The 21,550-nt window shown below is 41.9% G+C and overlaps 1 protein-coding gene across 2 annotated transcripts in view; it reads right to left on the bottom strand.

The window, feature by feature from the left end:
• The window catches only part of LOC115087814, a 123,478-nt gene that overhangs the window by 35,876 nt on the left and 66,052 nt on the right, over positions 1-21,550 (bottom strand). For both annotated transcript variants that reach the window (XM_029595413.1, XM_029595420.1), the window contains one exon: positions 8,599-8,696. In XM_029595413.1, coding sequence (XP_029451273.1) covers positions 8,599-8,696 — 98 coding nt within the window. The remainder of the gene's footprint in view (positions 1-8,598; positions 8,697-21,550) is intronic.

Raw genomic sequence — 21,550 nt, 5'->3', positions numbered from 1 at the left:
ATTTGCAAGACTATATAAACTCTTTCAGAAACTGTTAAAAGCCCATCTATTCCAGGAAGTTTTTTTTTGTCTTTTAAGTATTATTTTAACTGATGTATTATTTTATTATTTACAGTATGATTTTTGTAATCTGCCTATAGATTGTTGAATAATTAAATAAATAATAAATAAGCTTCAGATATATTACTGATCATCCTGTGTCAGGGTTTTTATGGGGAAAAAGAGAAAAGCCTTGACTATTTCAAAGAGAGGCAGAGGCTATCACTTTTTTTTGTAAATACCTGAGTGGGTTGGAAATTGTTTTTGAAAGAGGTAGTAGCTTTCTTCTTTGAGTAAAATTTTCTAAAACAAGCATTGTGGTGAGATTTCCTATATATACTAAGGAGTGGTGGATGTAAATGGACTGTTTAAGGAAAGTAGTCAGCTTTTCAAAATGGCTGGGGGTGCTAAAATGATACAAATTACCTCTCCCTGGTCACAGTGAAGAAGTTTTCTGAATATTGGGGGTGCACAAGCACCCACAGAACTGGCATTTATGGTTCATGGCGCTGTAAAAATAAGTTGCAAACTTGATATTATGTGAAAGGAAGAGTCTTTGGGAACATCAAGTATGTGTATGGAGTTTTAGTTTTGGAAACACGGTCTTGCAGTGAATTGTTCTCTAACAGAAAGTAGAAACATAGAAATATAGAAAATGATGGCAGAAAAAGGACCAAACGATCCATCCAGTCTGCCCAACAAGCTTATGGTAGCATCTGCCACACCATACAGGTCACAGTTGGACCATTAGATGTTCGAGGGATTAAAGGGGCACTTACAGAAGATAAGGTCATCGCGGAAAGATTAAATGATTTCTTTGCTTCGGTGTTTACTGAAGAGGATGTTGGAGAGATACCCATTCCGGAGAAGGTTTTCATGGGTAATGATTCAGATGCACTGAACCAAATCACGGTGAACCTAGAAGATGTGGTAGGCCTGATTGATAAATTGAAGAGTAGTAAACAGTGGCGTAGCCAGAATTGATTTTTTGGGTGGGCACAAGGTTAACATGGGTGGGCTGTAGACATGCAGGTCTACTAGTTTGTTTTTTTACTGATAAATAATGCCAAATTATGCAGCATAGCATTCACATCTACGCCTAAGTATGAGGTCTACTTAATGATACAAACATAATTCACAGTGATTTGTGGTACTTTAGCCTTCTTATTATTATTACAATTTTATACACGGCTACTACCTGTCCATAAACTTTGAGAGAGCGGTTGTGTTGCTTATATTTAAATTGCTAACATCTCAAAATATATATATATTTTTTTTTTACCTTTGTTGTCTGATCTTTGTATTTTTCTAACCTGTTGGTCCTGGTCTCTTTTCCCCATTTTTTTCCCTTGTAGCTCATTTCCTAATTCCTTTTCAGTATCTTTCTTCTATTATTGTCTTCTTCCCTTCCACAGGGAAGCACAACATCCGCTTCCTCCCCCCCCAAGCAGGAAGATCGGCAGGCCGTACGGCCCGACGCCGAAGATAGCAGGAGGCCGGTGGCAGCAGGAGAGGCAGCTGATCTTCCTGCTTTGGGGGGAGGAAGTGGAAGCTGCGCGCGGCGCTTCCGCTCCCTCCCCCCAACAGGAAGATCGGTTGGCCATACGGCCGCAGCAGCGCTTCCCCGGGTGCGGTGCGGGGGAGGAGGCCCGAGTCCCCAGATGAAGTTTTAAATACTCCCTTGCGGTGTGATCGCATTGGCAAGCGCCGCAGGGAGTATCGGGAGCAGGAGATGGGATCCCGTGACAGCCTTGTAATTCCGGTGCCAGTTGGGCGGGCCTGGGTCTAAGTTGGGTGGGCACCTGCCCACCCAGGCCCACCCGTGGCTACGCCACTGGTAGTAAATCACCTGGACCGGCTGGTATACACTCCAGGGTGCTGAAGGAACTAAAAAATGAAATTTCACACCTATTAGTAAAAATTTGTAACCAATCATTAAAATCATCCATTGTACCTGAAGACTGGAGGATAGCTAATGTAACCCCAATATTTAAAAAGGGCTCCAGGGGCGATCCAGGAAACTACAGACCGGTTAGCCTGACTTCAGTGCCAGGAAAAATAGTGGAAAGTGTTCTAAACATCAAAATCACAGAACATATAGAAAGACATGGTTTAATGGAACAAAGTCAGCATGGCTTTACCCAAGGCAAGTCTTGCCTCACAAATCTGCTTCACTTTTTTGAAGGAGTTAATAAACATGTGGATAAAGGTGAACTGGTAGATGTAGTGTACTTGGATTTTTAGAAGGCGTTTGACAAAGTTCCTCATGAGAGGATTCTAGGAAAAGTGAAAAGTAAAAAGTCATGGTATAGGTGGCGATGTCCTTTCGTGGATTACAAACTGGCTAAAAGACAGGAAACAGAGAGTAGGATTAAATGGACAATTTTCTCAGTGGAAGGGAGTAGGCAGTGGAGTGCCTCAGGGATCTGTATTGGGATCTTTACTTTTCAATATATTTATAAATGATCTGGAAAGAAATACGACGCGTGAGGTAATCAAATTTGCACATGATACAAAATTGTTCAGAGTAGTTAAATCAAAATGGCAGATGAAATTTAATGTGGATAAGTGCAAGGTGATGCATATAGGGAAAAATAACCCATGCTATAGTTACACACTGTTAGGTTCCATATTAGGTGCTACCGCCCAAGAAAGAGATTTAGGCGTCATAGTGGATAACACATTGAAATCGTCGGTTCAGTGTACTGTGGCAGACAAAAAAGCAAACAGAATGTTGGGAATTATTAGGAAGGGAATGGTGAATAAAACGGAAAATGTCATAATGCCTCTGTATGGCTCCATGGTGAGACCGCACTTTGAATACTGTGTACAATTCTGGTCGCCGCATCTCAAAAAAGATATAATTGCAATGGAGAAGGTACAGAGAAGGGCGACCAAAAGATAAGGGGAATGGAACAGCTCCACTATGAGGAAAGACTGAAGAGGTTAGGACTTTTCAGCTTGGAGAAGAGACGACTGAGGGGGGATATGATAGAGGTGTTTAAAATCATGAGAGATCTAGAACGGGTAAATGTGAATCGGTTATTTAGCCTTTCAGATAATAGAAAGAGTAGGGGGCACTCCATGAAGTTAGCATGTGGCACATTTAAAACTAATCGGAGAAAGTTCTTCTTCACTCAACGCACAATTAAACTCTGGAATTTGTTGCCAGAGGATGTGGTTCGTGCAGTTAGTGTAGCTGGGTTTAAAAAAGGATTGGATAAGTTCTTGGAGGAGAAGTCCATTACCTGCTATTAATTAAGTTGACTTAGAAAATAGCCACTACTTATTACCAGCATTGGTTACATGGAATAGACTTAGTTTTTGGGTACTTGCCAGGTTCTTATGGCCTGGATTGGCCACTGTTGGAAACAGGATGCTTGATGGACCCTTGGTCTGACCCAGTATGTCATGTTCTTATGTTCTTATGTACATACTTAGTTTAACAAACCGTCAAAGTCAGGGTCCTAGTTGGTTGCTGTCTGGGTCCAATTTCCCATTACCTCTTGCCGTTGAAGCAGAGAATAATGTTAGAGTTGCATCAGAAATATAGGGCTTATTGGTTAAGCATAGTAACTGCCACACCAGCAAGTTACCCCAGGCAATCTATTCCTCACTTCCATCCTCTAACCTTTAGGGATGTACAGTGTTTATCCCATTCCCCTTTGAAACCTTTCACCGTTTTTGTCTTCACCACATCCTCCATCCTCTCTGTGAAGAAATATTTCCTGACATTGGTTCTGAGTCGTCCTCCCTGGAGTTTCATTAGGTGACCCCCTATTTCTACGGATTTCTTTCCAACAGAAAATGTTTGTCGATTCTGCATCATTAAAACCTTTCAGGAATCTGAAGGTCTGTATCATATCCCCCCTGCACCTCCTATTCTCCAGGGTATACATATTTATGTTCTTCAGTCTCGCCCCATAAGTCATTTGATGAAGACCCACCACCATTTTTGTCGCCTTACCACCTCCATCCTGTCTCTGTCCCTTTTGAGATACAGTCTCCAAAACTGAACACAGTACTCCAGGTGAGGCCTCACTAAGGACCTGTACAAGTGCATTATCACCTCCTTTTTCTTACTGGCTATTCCTCTCTCTATGCAGCCCAGCATTCTTCTGGCTTTAGCTAGCGCCTTGTCACATTGCTTCGTCTTCAGATCGCTAGACACTATCACCCTAAGTTCTCTCTCTCTCTTGCTCCATGCACAACAGCCATTCACCCCCACCCCCCCCCCCCCATCCCATCACACACAGCTCTTTTGGATTACTGAATCCCAGATGCATGAATCTGCAGTTCTTGGCATTGAATCCCAGCTGCCATATCTTCAACCACTGTTTAAGTTTTCTTAAATCGCATCTCATCCTCTCTACTCCTTCTGGCCTGTCCACTCTGTTGCAGATCTTAGTATCATTCAAAAACAGACAAACTTTACTTTCTATCCCTTTGCAATGTCGCTCACAAAGATATTGAACAGGACTGGTCCCAACATTGAAACTTGTGACACTCTGCTTAACACCGCTCTCTTCAGAGTAGGTTCCATTTACCATTACATGCTGTCTTCTATCCATCAACCAGTTTGTAATCCATGCCACCACCTTGGTGCTCACTCCCAAGCTTCTCATTTTATTTATAAGCCTCCTATGTGGGACCATATTAAAAGCTTTGCTGAAATCAAAATAGATCACATCGAGTGCTCTTCCTCGATCCAATTCTTTAGTCATCCAATCAAAACAAATCAATCAGATTTGTCTGACATGCTTCCTGGGGTCCAGCAATCCTCCTAAGTGTAGCTAGCTCACTACCTTTCCTTCAGCAGCGTCTCCATTAATTTTCCCACCACCGAGGTGAGGCTAACCAGCCTGTAGTTTCCAGCCTCCTCTCTGATCCCACTCTTGTGAAATGGGATCATCTCTGCTCATCTCCAGTCACTCGGCACCACTCGTTTCCAGGGATCTACTGAGAAGGTCATGCAGCGGATCTGCCAGCATATCTCTGAGCTCCCTCAGTATCCTGGGATGAACCTAACGAGGTTCATCCCCTACCCATCCCCTACCCAAGGAGAAGAATTACTCTGCCCTGTGTATGCTTAGGAAATAGCCAAGACTACAAAGGTAATGGAGATTTTGCCAAGAAGTAACCAAAGCATTAGGTATGATAGGTACAGCCAGGAGAGTCTTCCTCCTCATTTGCCTTCATTGATTCCCAGCTGCCTTTGTGAGCCTTGTTACTTATGGGAATCTAGCAGAAAGTGACTTTGCCCTTCTTTCCAACCCATCTGATTACTGGGAATTCAGATTTATATGTCCTTTTTGTCCATACAGCTTGAAGCTCTTGTCTTATTCAAGACATTGAAAATCTACTATTATAGGGTTAATTTGTGTCCAATTCTGCTAATGTCACGCACAGGAAAGCCCTGCCCCCAAGGAAAAGTATTGACAGGCGAGTTGTCCAATAAAAGCGTGCCTCACACACCAGATTTCAATGGAGTGGTATTTCCTCCTGGAGGTTTGTTTTTTTTTTTTTGTGGCAAAAAACTACCTGCACAGCAGGCTGCTAGTGGTTTTAAGCCCTGGAGTTGGAGCGGGGCTGGACACAGATGCAGCTGACTTGACAGGACAGGAATTGGATTGGAACCAGGATCTTCTGCCTGGACCGGCTACCTCCCTCTCAGGTTGAATCTTTAGATTCTGGTGGCTGGCAGGTTTCAAACAGGAGGTGCACTCCAAGACCTCCTCCAAGGCACCCACAAGAGCAGGGCTAGCCTGCAGGAACAAGACAAAAGGGTGCCCAGAAAACAGACAAGAGACACAGAGTGCATGACAAGGCTGGGGCAACAGACAAAATAGACTAGTACTGGAAGGCCACACACTAGGGCCAAGAACAAACAAACAAGACAAGACTAACAAGGCAGAAGGACAAGAGCTTGGGCCAAACAGAAACAGAACAAGGCATAAACAAACATGATCAAGGCAGAAGGCCACCGATTTGGGCTTGAACCTTGCCTCAACTTGGTTGCAAGTCTGATCCTTGCTGTTGCCTCTGTTACTCTGTTCTTGTTCTGCCTTGTTTGTGCTCTTGAGATCAGACTTGGAACCGAGCTGAGGTGAGGTACTCACAGAGAGACAGGCTTTTAAACTGTGGCAGTGCAAAGAACATGGCCACTAGAAGGACCTCCAACCCATAGAGCTTGGAGGACTGAGCAGAGAGTAAATATGGTCCACTGTGTATCCCTGCTGTTGGGAGGTGAGCACCATCCACAGATCCTATGTTACAGGTTCACTGGGTGAGTGTGGTACGACACAAGGCCAATATCCTCCAGGTAGCTCCCCTGGTGAGATCCACTACTCCAGACAAGGCTTGTATCCTTCAGGCACCTCCCGGACAGGATCCGCTACCCAAAACACAACATGCCACACTCACACCCAGCGACAGCACAACTGTAGATTCCAGGAATAGATTTATTATACTGAGGGAGCTCAGAGATTTATTATACTGAGGGAGCTCAGAGATGTGCTGGCAGATCCGCTGCATGACCTTCTCAGTAGATCCCTGGAAATGAGTGGTGCCGAGTGACTGGAGATGAGCAGAGATAGTACCATTTCACAAGAGTGGGAGCAGAGAGGAGGCTGGAAACTGCAGGCTGGTTAGCCTCACCTCGGCACACTTTAGAAAGCAATGCAGCAGAGGTGACACAGAGATATAGTAAAGACCATGGTTACAATAATAATGCAGTCAAATTCTTTCCTTTTCTGATGTTAAAAGGGCTCAGGAAAGCAGCATGGCTCTGCTCCTTTTAGAAGTTCAGGATTCTCTCTCTCTCATGCACACACACACACACACGCATGCATCCTCTCACCCACATGCACACACTCACATTCTCTCTCGTGCCTCTGATAGTTATATGCTTTTCATCTGCACATCTGAAAGTATGTCTTAAGAAATGCATATAATGTCCCAAAACATAGCCCAGAGTGAGAAACATCCTGCTTTTTCCTGTGATTTTAATTCCTTTACCACAGAGCCTGGACATCTATTGTTGTCTTCTCCTGTTCTCACAGTTGTTTTATAGTCACATGATTTTAAGGTCTGTGGGAAAACACTGAGGCCTACTTTCTAAAAATATCCTTAGACAAGCCTGTCAGACTTAGGCTAACAAATCCTATTACATTCTCACACTACCCCCCCCCCCCCCAAAAAAAAAAAAGGGCAGATTCCAGATGCTCCTAGGCAGGCCCCCCATGGATCCCAATTGAAATTGGGGTCCAAGGCATCAGTACCCATGTTTAAAAGGGTGGTAAGCAGAATCTGTAGCCTAGAGCCTGGAACTGAGTCTGTAAGCGGAGTCTGCAGGGCAGATGCCTGGAGCTCCTGGAACGGAGTGTCTGGTATGGACTGAGGAACAACTGCTGCTGGATGTGGATTCTCTGGAGTAAAGCATGGAGCTGCTTCTGCTGCTGGATACAGATTCTCCCAAGAGGATCCTGGAGCAACTTCTGCAATTGCTGGATAAAGATTCTATGAAGTAGAACCTGGGGCCGCAGAGGTCCTCAGTGGGCTATGTATATTCTCTGCTCAATTCTCTAAGCTCTATGGCTTGGAGGTCCTGCTGGCAGCCATGTTCTCCGAACTGCCAGAGTTTACAAGCCTGCCTCTCTGTGAGTACTTGGAGGTTTTTGTGATTTGAACACCTGCAGCAGAACCCATTTCTCCACACACATCTGTTACAGGAATTTTGAAAAGTGTAAATTTATTACTATTTTATATATGCTGTTGCACTCACTGTATCTTCTTTTTTTTTTTTTTTTTGAGGGACATTTTAGGACATGTGGTGAAAGGGAAGTATCTTGATGTGTCTGAAAGATGTCCCAAAGCCCCACTGAAATGTATTGGATTAGATTCATTTTTCTGCAGAATACAGAGGAGAAGGTTGGTCAGTGTTAAACAAAATGCAGTTTTCTTTCCAGATGTAGGACAGCTGGCTACTCTATTTGAGGCCTATGGATATAATGATATGCAGAAGAGTGGAAAATATTAGATGCAAAAGAACCCCAAAGTGTAAGAATAATACAACGACCACAAAAAAAAATCTCACTTCAGCAATAGTAGAAGTGTGATACAGATCTCATATGAAAAAGAATATGAATGACCATCGTATTTTTAGCACTAGTATAAGCACATAGGGAACTGCTTTGAAAACCCTCTTAGTGCTAAGAGAGTACTCAATAGCCCTCTTTGTGCTAGTAGTTTTAATCATCAGTCATGCAAAATATTATGCAACCATTTTTTAATTTTTTATATTTTTTCAGCAAGAATTTGTTTTTTAAATATGTTTACATGCACTTATCTGTGTATTATTATTAATGTGTCAAACACCCGGATAAAGCAGACGTCTCCTAGACAACTTTCCAAAGATGTCATAAAGAGTCCCTTAGCAATAAGAAGGTTTTCAAAGCAGTTCCCTATGTGCTTATACTAGTCATTCATATTCTTTTCCATATGAGATCTGTATCACACATCTGCTACTGTTGATGGAAGAGTGGAAAATGGCATGCTAACCTCTCGTAGTGTTTCCTGGTGCAAGTTGCAGCACTCGTACTGCGAGGATTTCCTCCTATTTCATTGTAGACCTGCCTCCATTGCTGCTTTAGTGTAACCTGAAGAGACAAACAAGAAGACAAAGTGTAAAATATGACGTGTGGCTTTTGACCAGTGTAACAATAGATGAACATGTACAGAAACATAGATACATGATGGCAGAAAAAGACTATATGGCCCATCTAGTCTGCCCATCCACCCAATTAATTTAGCATTATAATTCCCATCACTTCCTTAGAGATCCTCTGTATTTATCCCATGCTTCCTTGAATTCAGATATTGTTTTTGTCTCTATTACCTCCACTGAGAGGCTGTTCCATGCATCTACTATCCTCTCTGTAAAGAAATCTTTGCTGAGATTACTTCTGAGTCTATCCCTTTTCATCCTCATCACATGACCCCTCAATCTAGAGCCTCCTTTCCATTGAAAGAGGCTCCTGTGCATGGAAACCTTTCAAATATTTGAATGTCTGTATCATATCTTCGCTATCACACCTTTCCTCTAGGGTGTACATGTTTAGATCTTTAAGTCTATCCCCATATTCTTTAGAATGAAGACCACTGACCATTTTAGTAGCCACCCTCTGGACCAATCCTATCTTGTTTATATACTTTTGAGAGTGCAGTCTCCAGAATTGTACACATCATTCCAAAAGAGGTCTCACCAGTGACCTAAACAGGGGCAATATCACCTCCCTTTTTCTGCTGATCATTCCTCTTCCTATGCAGCCAAGCATCTTTCTGGCTTTTACCATCACTTTATCACCTGTTTGGCCACCTTAAGATCATCAGATACAATCGCTCCCAAATCCTGCTCTTCCATTGTGCTTAGAAGTCTTTTACCTCCAATACGGTAGATTTCCCTTGGGTTTTTACATCCTAAATGCATAACTCTGCATTGTTTAGTATTAAATCTTAACTGCCAGACCTTAGACCGTTCCTCAAGCTCCACTAATCCCTCCTCATGTTTTCCACACACCCCTGGCTGTCCACCCTGTTACAGGTTTTGTTATCATTGGCAAAAAGACAAACCTTTCTTGACAATTCTTCCATTATGACACTCACAAAATTGTTGAAAAGAATCGGTCCAAGGACCCATCCCTGAGGTACACAGCTAGTAACACCCCCCTCCCTCAGAGAAAACTCTATTTACCACCACCCTCTGTCGCCTCCCACTCAGCCAGTTTCTAACCCAGTCATTCACTCTAGGTTCCATTCCAAGAGTGCTCAATTTATTTGTAAGTCTTCAGTGCAGAACCATGTCAAAGGCCTTGCGGAAATCCAAGTACACGACGTCTAGCGCTCTCCCTTGATCCAACTCTCTGGTCACCCAATCAAAAAAAACGGATCAGATTGGTCTAACAAGATTTACTTCTGGTAAAACCATGCTGCCTCAGATCTTGCAATCCATTGGATTCCAAAAAATTGTAGTATCCTGTGTTTTAGCGGAAATTCCATTAGCTTGTTCACCAAAGAGGTCAGACTAATTAGTCTGTAATTCACAGTCTCCTCCTTCACTTTTATAAATAGGAACCACATCAGCCCATTTCCAGTCCTCTGGGACTATTCCAGACTCTAAAGAAGCACTGAAAAGGTCAGCCAGCAGAGCTACCAGGACATCTCGAAGTTCCCTATCTGTAAAGAGCTTCGTTAGCTGCCAGTGGAGTTTCGTGTAAAGTTCAAGGTTCTGTCCATTATTTTCAAATGCCTCTGCATGGTCATTCCAATGTAATTTGAAAACTTACTGTCAGGAAAACTCCTAGGCCTTCGCAGCAGGCTTTGTTAGCCACTTCTGCCTTCTCAGCTGCAGAGCTGATGCATACAAGATGGCAAGCTTTCAGTTGCTCTGCCTCACATCTTTGGAACAGTTTGCCACTTAATATTGTTGGAACCAAACTATTTGTGGTCTGTAAAAAGTGAAGGCATGGCTATTTGGGCAAGTGTTTAGTCAAAACATGTCTTGGGGAGTTCTGGTGCAAAACATTCAGCAAGGTGGACTCTGTAATGGGCTTTTAATGTTTTTCATGTTTGTTTAAGTGGTCATTATATGTGTTTGTATTATCTGAGTACCAGTTATTGTTTACGATGTATTATCAAGTTTCTGAATTACATCTCGCTTTGAGATGTTTGAGACAGGAAGTCATCAATCTGAAATAAATAAATACATTCAATCACAGTGGCACTCTTGGCACTTTTGCTGATAGCAGCAAACTACTGCTAGTTCTAAACTATTTCAATTTTAGCAGGATTTAACAGTTTTCTTACGTTTTTCCTGTGGTCTTAGATAGAGAGACAAGGTCAGAGTATTGGATGGCCGGCCCCCAACATAAGCCTTCTGTAGCTCTGCTCTGGTCTCTGTCTGTCTTCTATTTTCTGGCAGAGTGAGAGAGCAGGGCTGATGCTACAGTACTCGCTGAGCAGTGAGCCAGCTCAGTACCAGAGGCCCTAGGCACACTGAACTATTATTAGCAGATTAATAGGGTCATTCATCAAAATGTGTTATGGCGTTATTGCCCCTGCGAGCTGATGTATATTGGAAATGACAAAGCGTCTGCTAAAAACTAGACTGACAGAGCACAAAAGCTGTTTGAAAACGGGGAAGATGGAAGCACCTCTGGTATCTCACTTCGTGGAATACCAACATTCGTTTTGAGGACCTAAGCTGGTCAGTGTTAGAACATATACCCGCACACTGGCGTGGTGGAGACCAGATCAAACAACTGAGAATACACGAACAGCGGTGGAGTTTTCAATTAAACACCGTTCATCCGCATGGATTAAATCGCGAAATTGAATGGATTGTGTGTGTGAAAGTGGGCTTATTTGAAATTTCCTTTCTCTGGAATCAGCAGACTAATCGATTGAATACACTTCAGGTTCCCCCTTAGATCATAACACGTGCGCAGACAAAGTAAAATCAGGGTGATTTGAGTTAAGTCACCTTGTGTATAATCAGCTGAATTCAAATGACACGCATGCGTTTAAAAGCAGTTCTCTAGAGCTGCCGCTTAGTAGGAGATCTCTCCCGAACCCGACGATGCAATATATACGTTCGTGAGGCTGTAAGTACACTCTGAAGATCAAGTAAGGCAAGTGCAATCCCAGCAGAATGGTTGTAATAACAATTTGCTTTTTCAGAAATTAAAGCGTAACCGAAGATATCCCGGCATGTAAATGCGGAAACAACACACAGTCAGAGGAGTTCCTGAAGCAGCATTGGACGCGAAACATGCACTTCGAACTGCACTCTGATTTTCCTGGAAGGGTTGTACCCTCCATGGACTGTGATCCCCGAAAGGGAAGTATTCTTGAACTAATCTATTTAAGAAATATTTTATTTAAAAAGAAAAAAATCAACAAAAAATGCACATAAGTGAATTTGTGACCAATGATTAAAGATGATCCCAATTGCGGCTTGATAAAGAGCAGAGATGCCAAAAGAGCCTGAAGGGATGTTATGAGAGTCATTAAATCACTTATATGAAGTTCGAATTCGGTACTGACTATCACCATTAGAAGTAACTTTAAGAGAAGCTAATGAACAATTTATTATTCACTGTTATCCTCGTTGGTTCAGAAATAAGGTTGGAGTCTTGCTAATGTTAATGCATTAATACCATACCGCATGCAATAATAGCACTATCGCATGGCGTAAATGCAAATTTTGGGAAGGGGTGGGATTAGGGAGGAGTGTGGGTAGGATTTATGAAAATGAGGGGCAATAATACACCGTGCGATAGCATAATGCATGCTATCACATGGTTTTAACGCCAGAATAACTACACCTTTTTTTCTGGCGTTAAACTGTGCAATATGCCTGAAATGGCTGTAACGCAATTCGTGATAAATTTTTTGAATTGCATTTTGGCCATTTCTGGGCTTGAGAGGGGAGAGGAGAGGAGTGGAGTGGAGAGGAGGGAGGGAGAGAGAGAGATAGAGAGAGAGCCTCTGGGGATGCCTTCATAGTATGCAACTATTTTTATGCCTATAGGAACAGCAGCTACTAGCTGGAGGTGAGGTGTTGGTGATAGTTTAGGGGCCAGTTTTTCATGCATAGTGAGACATAGTTTCATGGTGAACATTTGACTTCATTTAGAGTGAGGAAAGTCTCACAAAGATGACATTTTGTACTATGTTATCTCAACCTAGATTGATAGTACCCTGTTTCAGAGTCCAACAAGCTAGGGCGAGAGAACATAGTAGAAATGTCATCTTTGTGAGGCTTTAGTCACTCCAAATAACATCAAATCTTCACCGAGGTGTACTGTGCTGTTTGTACTTCTCACTCTACATGAAAAACAGGCCCCTAAACCCTAAACTACCACCAACATCTCACCTCGTGCTATTAGCTGGCCCTTTTATAGTGATATAAATACTTGACTACTATGAAGGCCTTATAGATTGTCTCTGTCTCTCTCTCTCTCACGCAAAAAGTATTTCCCAAGATGTGTGCTGTACACAACTGGCGATCTTGATGTATCTATATCAACTCTCATTACTAATACTATTGCAGAAAGCAATTGTATGGGAACTGTACTTTTCCCAAAAAAAATCTCTTATGAAAAGAGGACAATGGTGAGTTGTTAGCAATGTACAGGATTTTCCATGAAATCCATGTGTACAGAAAAGTGCTGTGTTAACTTTCACATTGCTATGTACTTTCCTGTACCTTTTCTGAATTTATCTGTATTTTCCTCATAAAGCTTTCTCAAAGAATGTATTTACTGGGACTTCCCCTTCTCCTGAAGACAGTCTGTTGTTTTACCTCTTTTAAGCTTGACAACAAAAAAAAAACCAAAACAATTTGCAGTCTAGCAATGAAACAATCATATCATATAGTTAGTAGTTACAAGTTAAAAAAACAACCTGATTTATAGACACCTGCATTAACGATGATCACATAGCTCCTGTACATCAATGACTCCTCCCAGATGAACAGCCTCCTTCCCATAATGGTCCTTCCACTCTTGCACTAACATTTGGCAGATGCAGACATCTGCCAACACAGAGTTTATATTGATCTTCATAAAAGTGGTTATTAATTTTACCATAAAAGGTCACTCTTAGTTCATGGCTTCTCTACTCATGTACACATGGTCACCAGTTCTTTGCAGAGTTTTATGATCTCTCAATTACTTGCCAGTGACTATGTCCTGTACCTTATTTATTTAGTTCTATTTTTTTTACACGCCCTATCATTACAGCTCAGGGAAGTTACAGAAAAAACCACATCTACTTACTGTGTAATATAGATATAGTCCCTCTTATGGCAGTTAGCTGGGAAGGTGGGAGTCACACAGGTCTCGGAGCTAAATCTTATTGGAGGTGCTGGTCCAGAAATGGTACGCCCTTCCCTCCTCTGCCTAAATTCTAACTTCTAGCCAAAGGTTTGGACATTAGGACCTTCTAGTGGTGATCACAAAGGATCACCACATAGGTAAATGGACAAAGACGACCATTAAAATCTATTAAAATACATGTATGTATTTATTTATTTAACATCTTTTCTATACCGTCGTTAAATAGTATACCATCACAACGGTTTACAGTGAGGCACATATATACATCTCTGGAAAATGTATAAGTTAATACTATTAGAGTCCGGTAACAGTTTCGTAATAAAGATTATTTGCAAAAGGTTAAAAATCTTGTCCTTTTTCTACCTTACCATTTTATAATCCTAATTAAATCCAACCCTTGTCATCATAAAAACTCTCTATTGCCATATCATTAATCCCTTGTAGTTGGGTCCCCATTTGGGTTATTAGCTGCATCCGGGGAGCTACATTTTCTGGGGTTCATCCGCCAAGGGGGAAGATAAACCTCCAGGGCCCCTAGATGTATCTAAGGAAAACGTCACTGCTCCAAGCCTCTGTACTCTGGGATGCCACTTAGGGGCAGGGGTAACCACAATAACCACTGAAAAATAACATCAAACACAGGTACCAGAAGCAAAAGTAAAAGGCAGAGTCCACGTTGGTGTTCAAAGTAAAAGTTCACTTGCAGAAAAAGAAAGTCTCAACATGTATGGAATCATCAAACTGCATAAAAATTATAATAGGCAAAACTGTGGTTTCTGTTGCACTACCATCCAGGCTTAATGATCCCTTCCCATGAAGAATAGAGTACTGGGCAGCTCCAGCATAAACTAGGAAAATAGGAAGTACCAAAATCCAAAAAGAGAGTCCACGAATGCTTTTGCATTGCAACATGGGCTTAGAGATTAGCAACTCAGCCTTTCTGGATACACTGGGGTGAGGTGGCGGGTAGGGAGCCCTACCTTCCAGATTGGTTAATTGAAAACCAAAAATCATCTTCAAATCTAATGCAGACGCCTTCTCTTCTGATCAAAACACCAAGAGGTGAGGCTTGACCATTCACAAAATTCCACTTCCATTTCTCTCCCTCTCTTTTCCAGGCCTGAGGGGCCTAGAAAGGGATGACCACACCATCTCTCTACCAGTATCGCCTGTCCTCTCACTCTCGGGCATGCTCATGGGGATATTTGTATCCCACACAAGCATCCCACAAAAAGGTGGAATCAGTGCAAGGGGAGGGTTCAAAAATACAAACATCACTCCCACCGCTCATAGCTAGAAAAACTGGTGGGGATTAAAATAGTGATGGGCATAGTCCCTGTCACACCCCTATCTTCAAACTGTTTCTCTTGCAAGGCCAGACAACTTACAAGACTTGCTGTGTTCTGAACAAGCCAATTACGAAGGGCTTGCAAAATGGAAGATTATTCTACTATGCAGAATGGAGAACCTACTAGGATATCTCGCATGCTGTTTTTAGCTGTCCACAGCGAGATCCCAATCTGAAACTTGCTAGGGGTGACACTAAAATCTATACTAAACAAGGTTATGGCCCAAGTTTTGCCATTTTTCCCTGAAATTTAGGGTCAATACTCCTTATTTGGTGCCTGGCAGGCAGGTTGAAAGCTTTGTTGGCAAAAGTAAGCATATAAAAATCTGCAGAACAGTGAACTGCTGCATCCATCCACCAACACAAAATAGCTACGGAGTGGAAAGAATGACTAGTGTTAATCTATAGTACCAACATTTCAAAACTATAATTGTTCCAGAAACCTGAAATGATTCCTAGGTCTCCTGTGAAACCGGCAAAGTAAGTTTGGAAGTGAATATATTCCAGTCACATCATAAACTCTGGATCTATGTTAATTTGATATTCTTGATGTAAATATTTTAGTTGCATACAGGAGTCTGTACAGAAGACAAATCTACTTCTGTTCCATAATTTCATATTGCTGATGAGTTTTGAGATTTGCCTCTTAGCTAGCCTCTGACCCCTGCTGCACACCATAAAAGAGAGACGTTCAATAAACCAACGATGAGAAGTCTGGTCCACATTACAGCAAGTACAAAACAAAAAATATGAGGGTACAAACATTACTGTAAGAGTCTTCTTTCCTTCTGAGAATGACTATTGCTGACAAAACGTGAATTTGGAAGGGCACTTCAACAGTCGCTAATACCCACTAAAAGGCTGCAGAGCTGGGTTTGCTTCTAGGAGCATGTGGAACAGAAAACTCAGGTTCAAGTCACCTTGCAATGAGCCCAAGTGAAGTCAGACCCGCTTGACCCCTGGGAACAGAACTGCCGCTACCGTGGTGACTTCTGCCAGCCAAAGAAGCTACGCTGACGGGAAGTCCCGTATACTTGAGATGCCTGGGCATCCTCTACTGGTTAGAGCGATATATATGCAAGGAACCATAGGATTCCTTGCCAGGAGGAGTGAAACAAGATCATGGGGAGGTAAACAGAGATTTAGTGAAAAGAAGTTGAGGGTCTGAGTGGGAGAAAGAGCTGGTGTGTGTGTTTGAGCCTTTATAAATCCCTGCCGCCATCTTAGGGCGTGGATTCTTAGCTCAAGATTTCCTGGGTTGCCCTGTTGTGGGACAGCCCGATCTGTGCAGTCCCATTTTTTTTTTCTTTGTCTGTTTTCTGGGACAAGAACTCTAAGGGTCTTCTTCCCAGGGAGAAGGTTAACGAAGTGGTAACAGAATGCCTTAACCTTATTTTTTCGGTCCAGGGGTTTGGAGGCTTTTTATTTCTGGAGAAGAAAGCTTTCTTTTCCTACCCTTCCTTTCTCTTATGTGGATCCCTATTTTTATTAAGAGGTTTTGTCTGTGTATTTATTGCCTGAGAACGCTAGGGCCAGGGACTCATACCATTGTTTATTCTGAGGAAGAGGTGTCTTTCACACAGAAAGAACCTGGGAAGAAGCTGTGTCATCACAGAGGAACAGGTTCACACCCATTGCCCGGGAGAAGGAATCATTAAGCTATCTTTTAAGAGTATTTTTTTCTACTGACCCAGGTGTGCTACATTTGGGAGGAGAGTGCCAGTTTGGTACTGCCGGAAGGAGACCTACGAGAATAGTGAAAACTACAGGAGAGGTATGAAAATTCCGACTTTTCATTCTGTTAAGTAATTGGGGGCCATCAATCTGACCATTACACAGTGGGACGAGTCTGCTTTAGATTTGTAATTTGGGAGGAGGTTTGCACTTTCTCAGTCTGATTAACAGGAAAGAAGTGAGGAGATAAATCATTCAGGAACTGGCTATTATAAAATCTGAACATTTTAACTGGAAGAGTAAGGCCACAATTTTATTAATTTCAACCTGTAAATCAACTGGATTTAACATCAAAGAGCTGTGAAGAACTTTTCATCCATCTTATCAACTATAAAGTTAAGTTGGAAACCACTTCGCTTCCAGTGTGATTATTGCTGCTGTAGACTGTTGGAGATTATCAGTGCTGTTTACAAGGGACTTAGGCGGCAGAGAAATTGTTGAATAATGCAAAAGGGCCTTGAAATTGAGCTTCCCCCCACAGGGAACCCAGACACTAAGATTTATTGAACACCTTGGATATCTGTACAAATTGTTTCTGAATATTATTGTGTCCTCTTGGGTCCATTATATGAGTTTTCCCACCCAGGAGTTGCATATAAAAGAGTGAAAAAAAGGAATTGAAAGAAAAACTAATAAGAAACAACATTATAGATTTCTGCATTCAATCTGCAGGCATTCACAGCAATGGAACGGCCCACAGGATATCTCTGGTCTCGATCAGGACAATATTCAAAAGGTATCTAGCCATATTAATAATGATTAACTTGGTTACATTGTCCCATTTCAAAATTGAGTTGTCCTCTCCCTCCAAAAGTACACTTTTTTAAATTTAAATTTTTTTTTTACATTTTTTATTTATACAAATTTTAATTATAACAATTAGGTAATACACTTGTTGACTAACAACATATGGAAAAGCAATACATAAATAGAATACTAGTACCATAGAAATAATATCATCTCTCATGTCATATCAATCCACAAATAAGAGAGAACCTATCCCAATGCCAAAGAGAATATTTACATAAACAAAAAAAGAAAAGAAAAATTTGCTGGAAGACCCCCATGACTCTAACTAGCATCTACCAGTTGGGAGAAGAGGTAGCTTCCAGAACTGGAAGCCTAGAGTTATTCTCTTGATGCTGCTTCTCATTCAAAAAACCAACCAACTGGGGATTGTCAAAGAAAACATATTTAACCCACTTAAATTTAATTACACATTTACAGTGAAAACTAAGTCAAAACACAGCACCTAGCTTTAGAAACATTTGGATATATAGGTACTTTTAACCCTTGAAATAAAGTTTCCCTCTTGCAAAAAAATAGTTTCAAAATGTAATCGCAATCTGAGTGTAAAGCTAAAGTCACACTTAGAGTTGATGATCTCATCTCTTCCTCCTCAGACTTTTCTAGCATAGCAGTCAAATTAAGAACATCCGGAAAATCTTGAGACAGAATCCCATCCTGTAGAGCATTTTTAGATGGTAAATAAAATGCCTTAGAAATAGGGGCAATAAGATTTTCATGAATTTTCAATACCTCCATTAAATACTTCCTCAACATTTCCATAGGCAAAACCATTTGTTTCTTCAGAAAGTTAATAAGCTGTGTATTCTATCTTTTCTAAATTTTCAACCTTATTAATCAGGAAGAGGTGACCTTAAGACAAAGTCCCAACAGAATTTTGGAGAACACTCATCTTTGTCTCTAGTCTCCACTTTTTGAGAGGTAACAGTGATCTACTCTTCAGCCCAGTGCAAGGCTGAAGATTAATCTTCCTGTTGATGCACAGCTGCAATGAAAGTTTGGCAATTGCTTCCCAAACAACATCCAATGTTATAATTGAGGATTCAGGTAAAACAAAGGATTGTACCTCCTCAGACAATGACCCTTCCCGATGCACAGATAGGTCCGAGGTAGCATCAAGAGCAGATACAGGGAAATCACTCATCGCATCTCCCAGTCCTATGGAGATGACCTCACTCCCGGCAGCCAATGACTCACTCATCCAGGAACCAGAGGGCCCAACCCCTGAATGCCATGTGATGTCATCTAGCTGCACCAAAGTTATTCCAACCCCACAAACTCAGGCTGAGAAGTGGCCTGACGCTTCTCCAGAGTGAGTGTAACATCCAGCTCTGAGGCAGGGGCAGTTGAACCTTCGGTCTGCTCACCGCCTAGTGACCACTGCACCGATTTATTCGAGGGGTTTAAGAACCGGAGAAGATAGTTGGTCTATAGGTCCCACTGTAGTTGACACTTCTGAGCTGCTCATATAAGTGCAGGCCTTCCCCTTCTTCGTACCCTTCAGTGTTAGCATAAAACCTTAGGCAAAATTATGAAAATCAGACATAACAAAAAGAGGAAGGTAGCCCCTGGAGCCCAAACTGCAGCATGACATCATCTTGGATCCCTCTCTAAAATCCACACATGTAGTTTTACAATGGAAAATTTTGACAACTAGGAAGGAGAGAGAGGGGTGAAAATGTCTAGGGCTGGCCCAGTACCAAGAAACATAAGGTGGGTTAGCTACATCTGTAGCTACTCACTCTTCATGCCTCTTTTATAAAAGCTGCTTTTCAGTGTTAGTGATTCAGAAAAGCTGCTGAAGTGGTTGTAGTACTAAACATTATAAAACTGCAGACATCTCATGCACTTGACTTGAATGCTAAAATGACAAGCAACTCCCCAGGTACCTCTGTAGTTGACCCTACCACTGCATTCTGTCCTTCTTCCAGCTGGTCTTCCCGGACTCATTCTGGGACACCTTGACTACTCCTGGTGGGTCCTCATGACACTTCTGATAAGTATCCCTTTTTTCCATACAACTTCATTGTGTAGGACACACCAAGGGTTCTCATACATTGTTGATGATCCAGTGGTTGCTGAGAGGGTGAGAGTGAGCAGTAAGATCAAAGTAATCCCTGCACTGATATACCTTTCAAGGAGTCCACAGGCTCACCATTCGTTGCAGGAATATGTAATGCCATCTCAGTCTTTCATCTTCTACAAGGGAGTCTGTTCTAGGTTTCCATGAGGGGTGGAGGGGGGAAGGGGGGAAGAATTATTCTCCAAAGCCCTGGGTGTTGTCTCACAGTCAATTACTAAATTAGCACAAATCATGCTGGAGGCCAGGCTGTGGTTCCAACATAACTTTACTGAAGGTGAGTCAAGCATAAATTAATCATTATTGACAAATGCATTTGGCAAACAGTTCTTTACATCAAATAAAGGTTTGCTGTATAAATATGTGGCTCTGTGATTCCTTTCAAATAGTTTCCTATCCAAATCCTTTCCCAATTGCAAAATATAGGATTTATTTTATTTAGCTTCTCTCCAGCCTTAGGATACTCTGCTTAAGTTCATTAGTTATCCAAATTCAGTTCCTCATAATTTAGATGCCTTGAATGATAGTCTGCAGATTCTTCAAAACTCTCCAACACCTTTGATTGCCTGGATGGTGCCTTGCAATTCCTTTTTCTCAAATATATCAAGGATGATATATATATAGTCAATTAACACCAAACAGGTGTCATTCTTCTTCTTCTTCTCCAACTCTTCTGAACCCAGAGTACACCTTGCAACTCCTCCCCAAAAATATCTCAAATATATCTCAAGTGGTTAACACTAGAGGGGATGCCATTGTTCTATTTTATCCCTTCCTCAGGAACATTTAAGGGATATTCCAGGCTCTGCATCAGTCTTGTGGTTGAGGTTCTGAATTCCCCAGCTGAAGAAGTTCAGAGAGACAAAACAAAAGAGGTTTCGTACTGAAAAATCATAAAACAGGGGAAGGATGGATACAAATCTCCCCCAACAGAAATAATGAAAAGGAAAAAGAAATAGGAATTTAAAATAAAATCCACACTGACTGCAGCAAGCTCTTCTAGTTATACCATGGAAGCAGCTCTCAAGGGGGAGCTAAACACCTGGTTGCTTGTAGGACTCAACCTACATGACTTTCAGAAAAAACACAGAAAAAGATGTAGTAGGGACCTTACAAGGCCCAACACTGTTTCCTCTTTAAAAAGAAATTGGGGGATGAGGCAGAGTGGAGCTGGTGAGCACTCATGGTGACTGTCCCGCCCTACTTCAGCTTTGTCTTCATCCCCAACATTATCCCACTTAATCAGCAACAACCCACCATCTGAAGATTGTGGCTTAATCCAGCAAAGTCTGGGAGTATGATGGGAACCTGAAGAACAAGAAATCTTGCTGACAGTCCATGTCAGATTATTGACTATTACAAAGATGCAGGGGACCAGGCCATCATGTGTTCTGGCAATATGGCAGCGAAAAGGCCGCAGCCTAACAAAGAGTCTGACTCGCAGGATGCTCTGGTGCTATCTGAGATAAGGGCAGTGAGGGGGGATTTTTCGAAGGAGTTTCAGAATTTATAATGCTCAGTGCTGGAAGCATCTGATAAACTGGATAAGCCAGCTCCCCAGATGGAAGAACTCGAGTGGCGGGTCTCTGATTTAGAGAATTGGGATTCCAGGGCTGATAAGTCACTGTTGGAGCTCTGGAAACA

Source organism: Rhinatrema bivittatum, chromosome 1 (genome assembly GCF_901001135.1).
Source record: "Rhinatrema bivittatum chromosome 1, aRhiBiv1.1, whole genome shotgun sequence".
In the NCBI taxonomy this organism is placed as follows: Eukaryota; Metazoa; Chordata; class Amphibia; order Gymnophiona; family Rhinatrematidae; genus Rhinatrema; species Rhinatrema bivittatum.
Note: the sequence above shows the minus strand (reverse complement) of the source record. Positions and strands in the feature narration are given on the sequence as shown.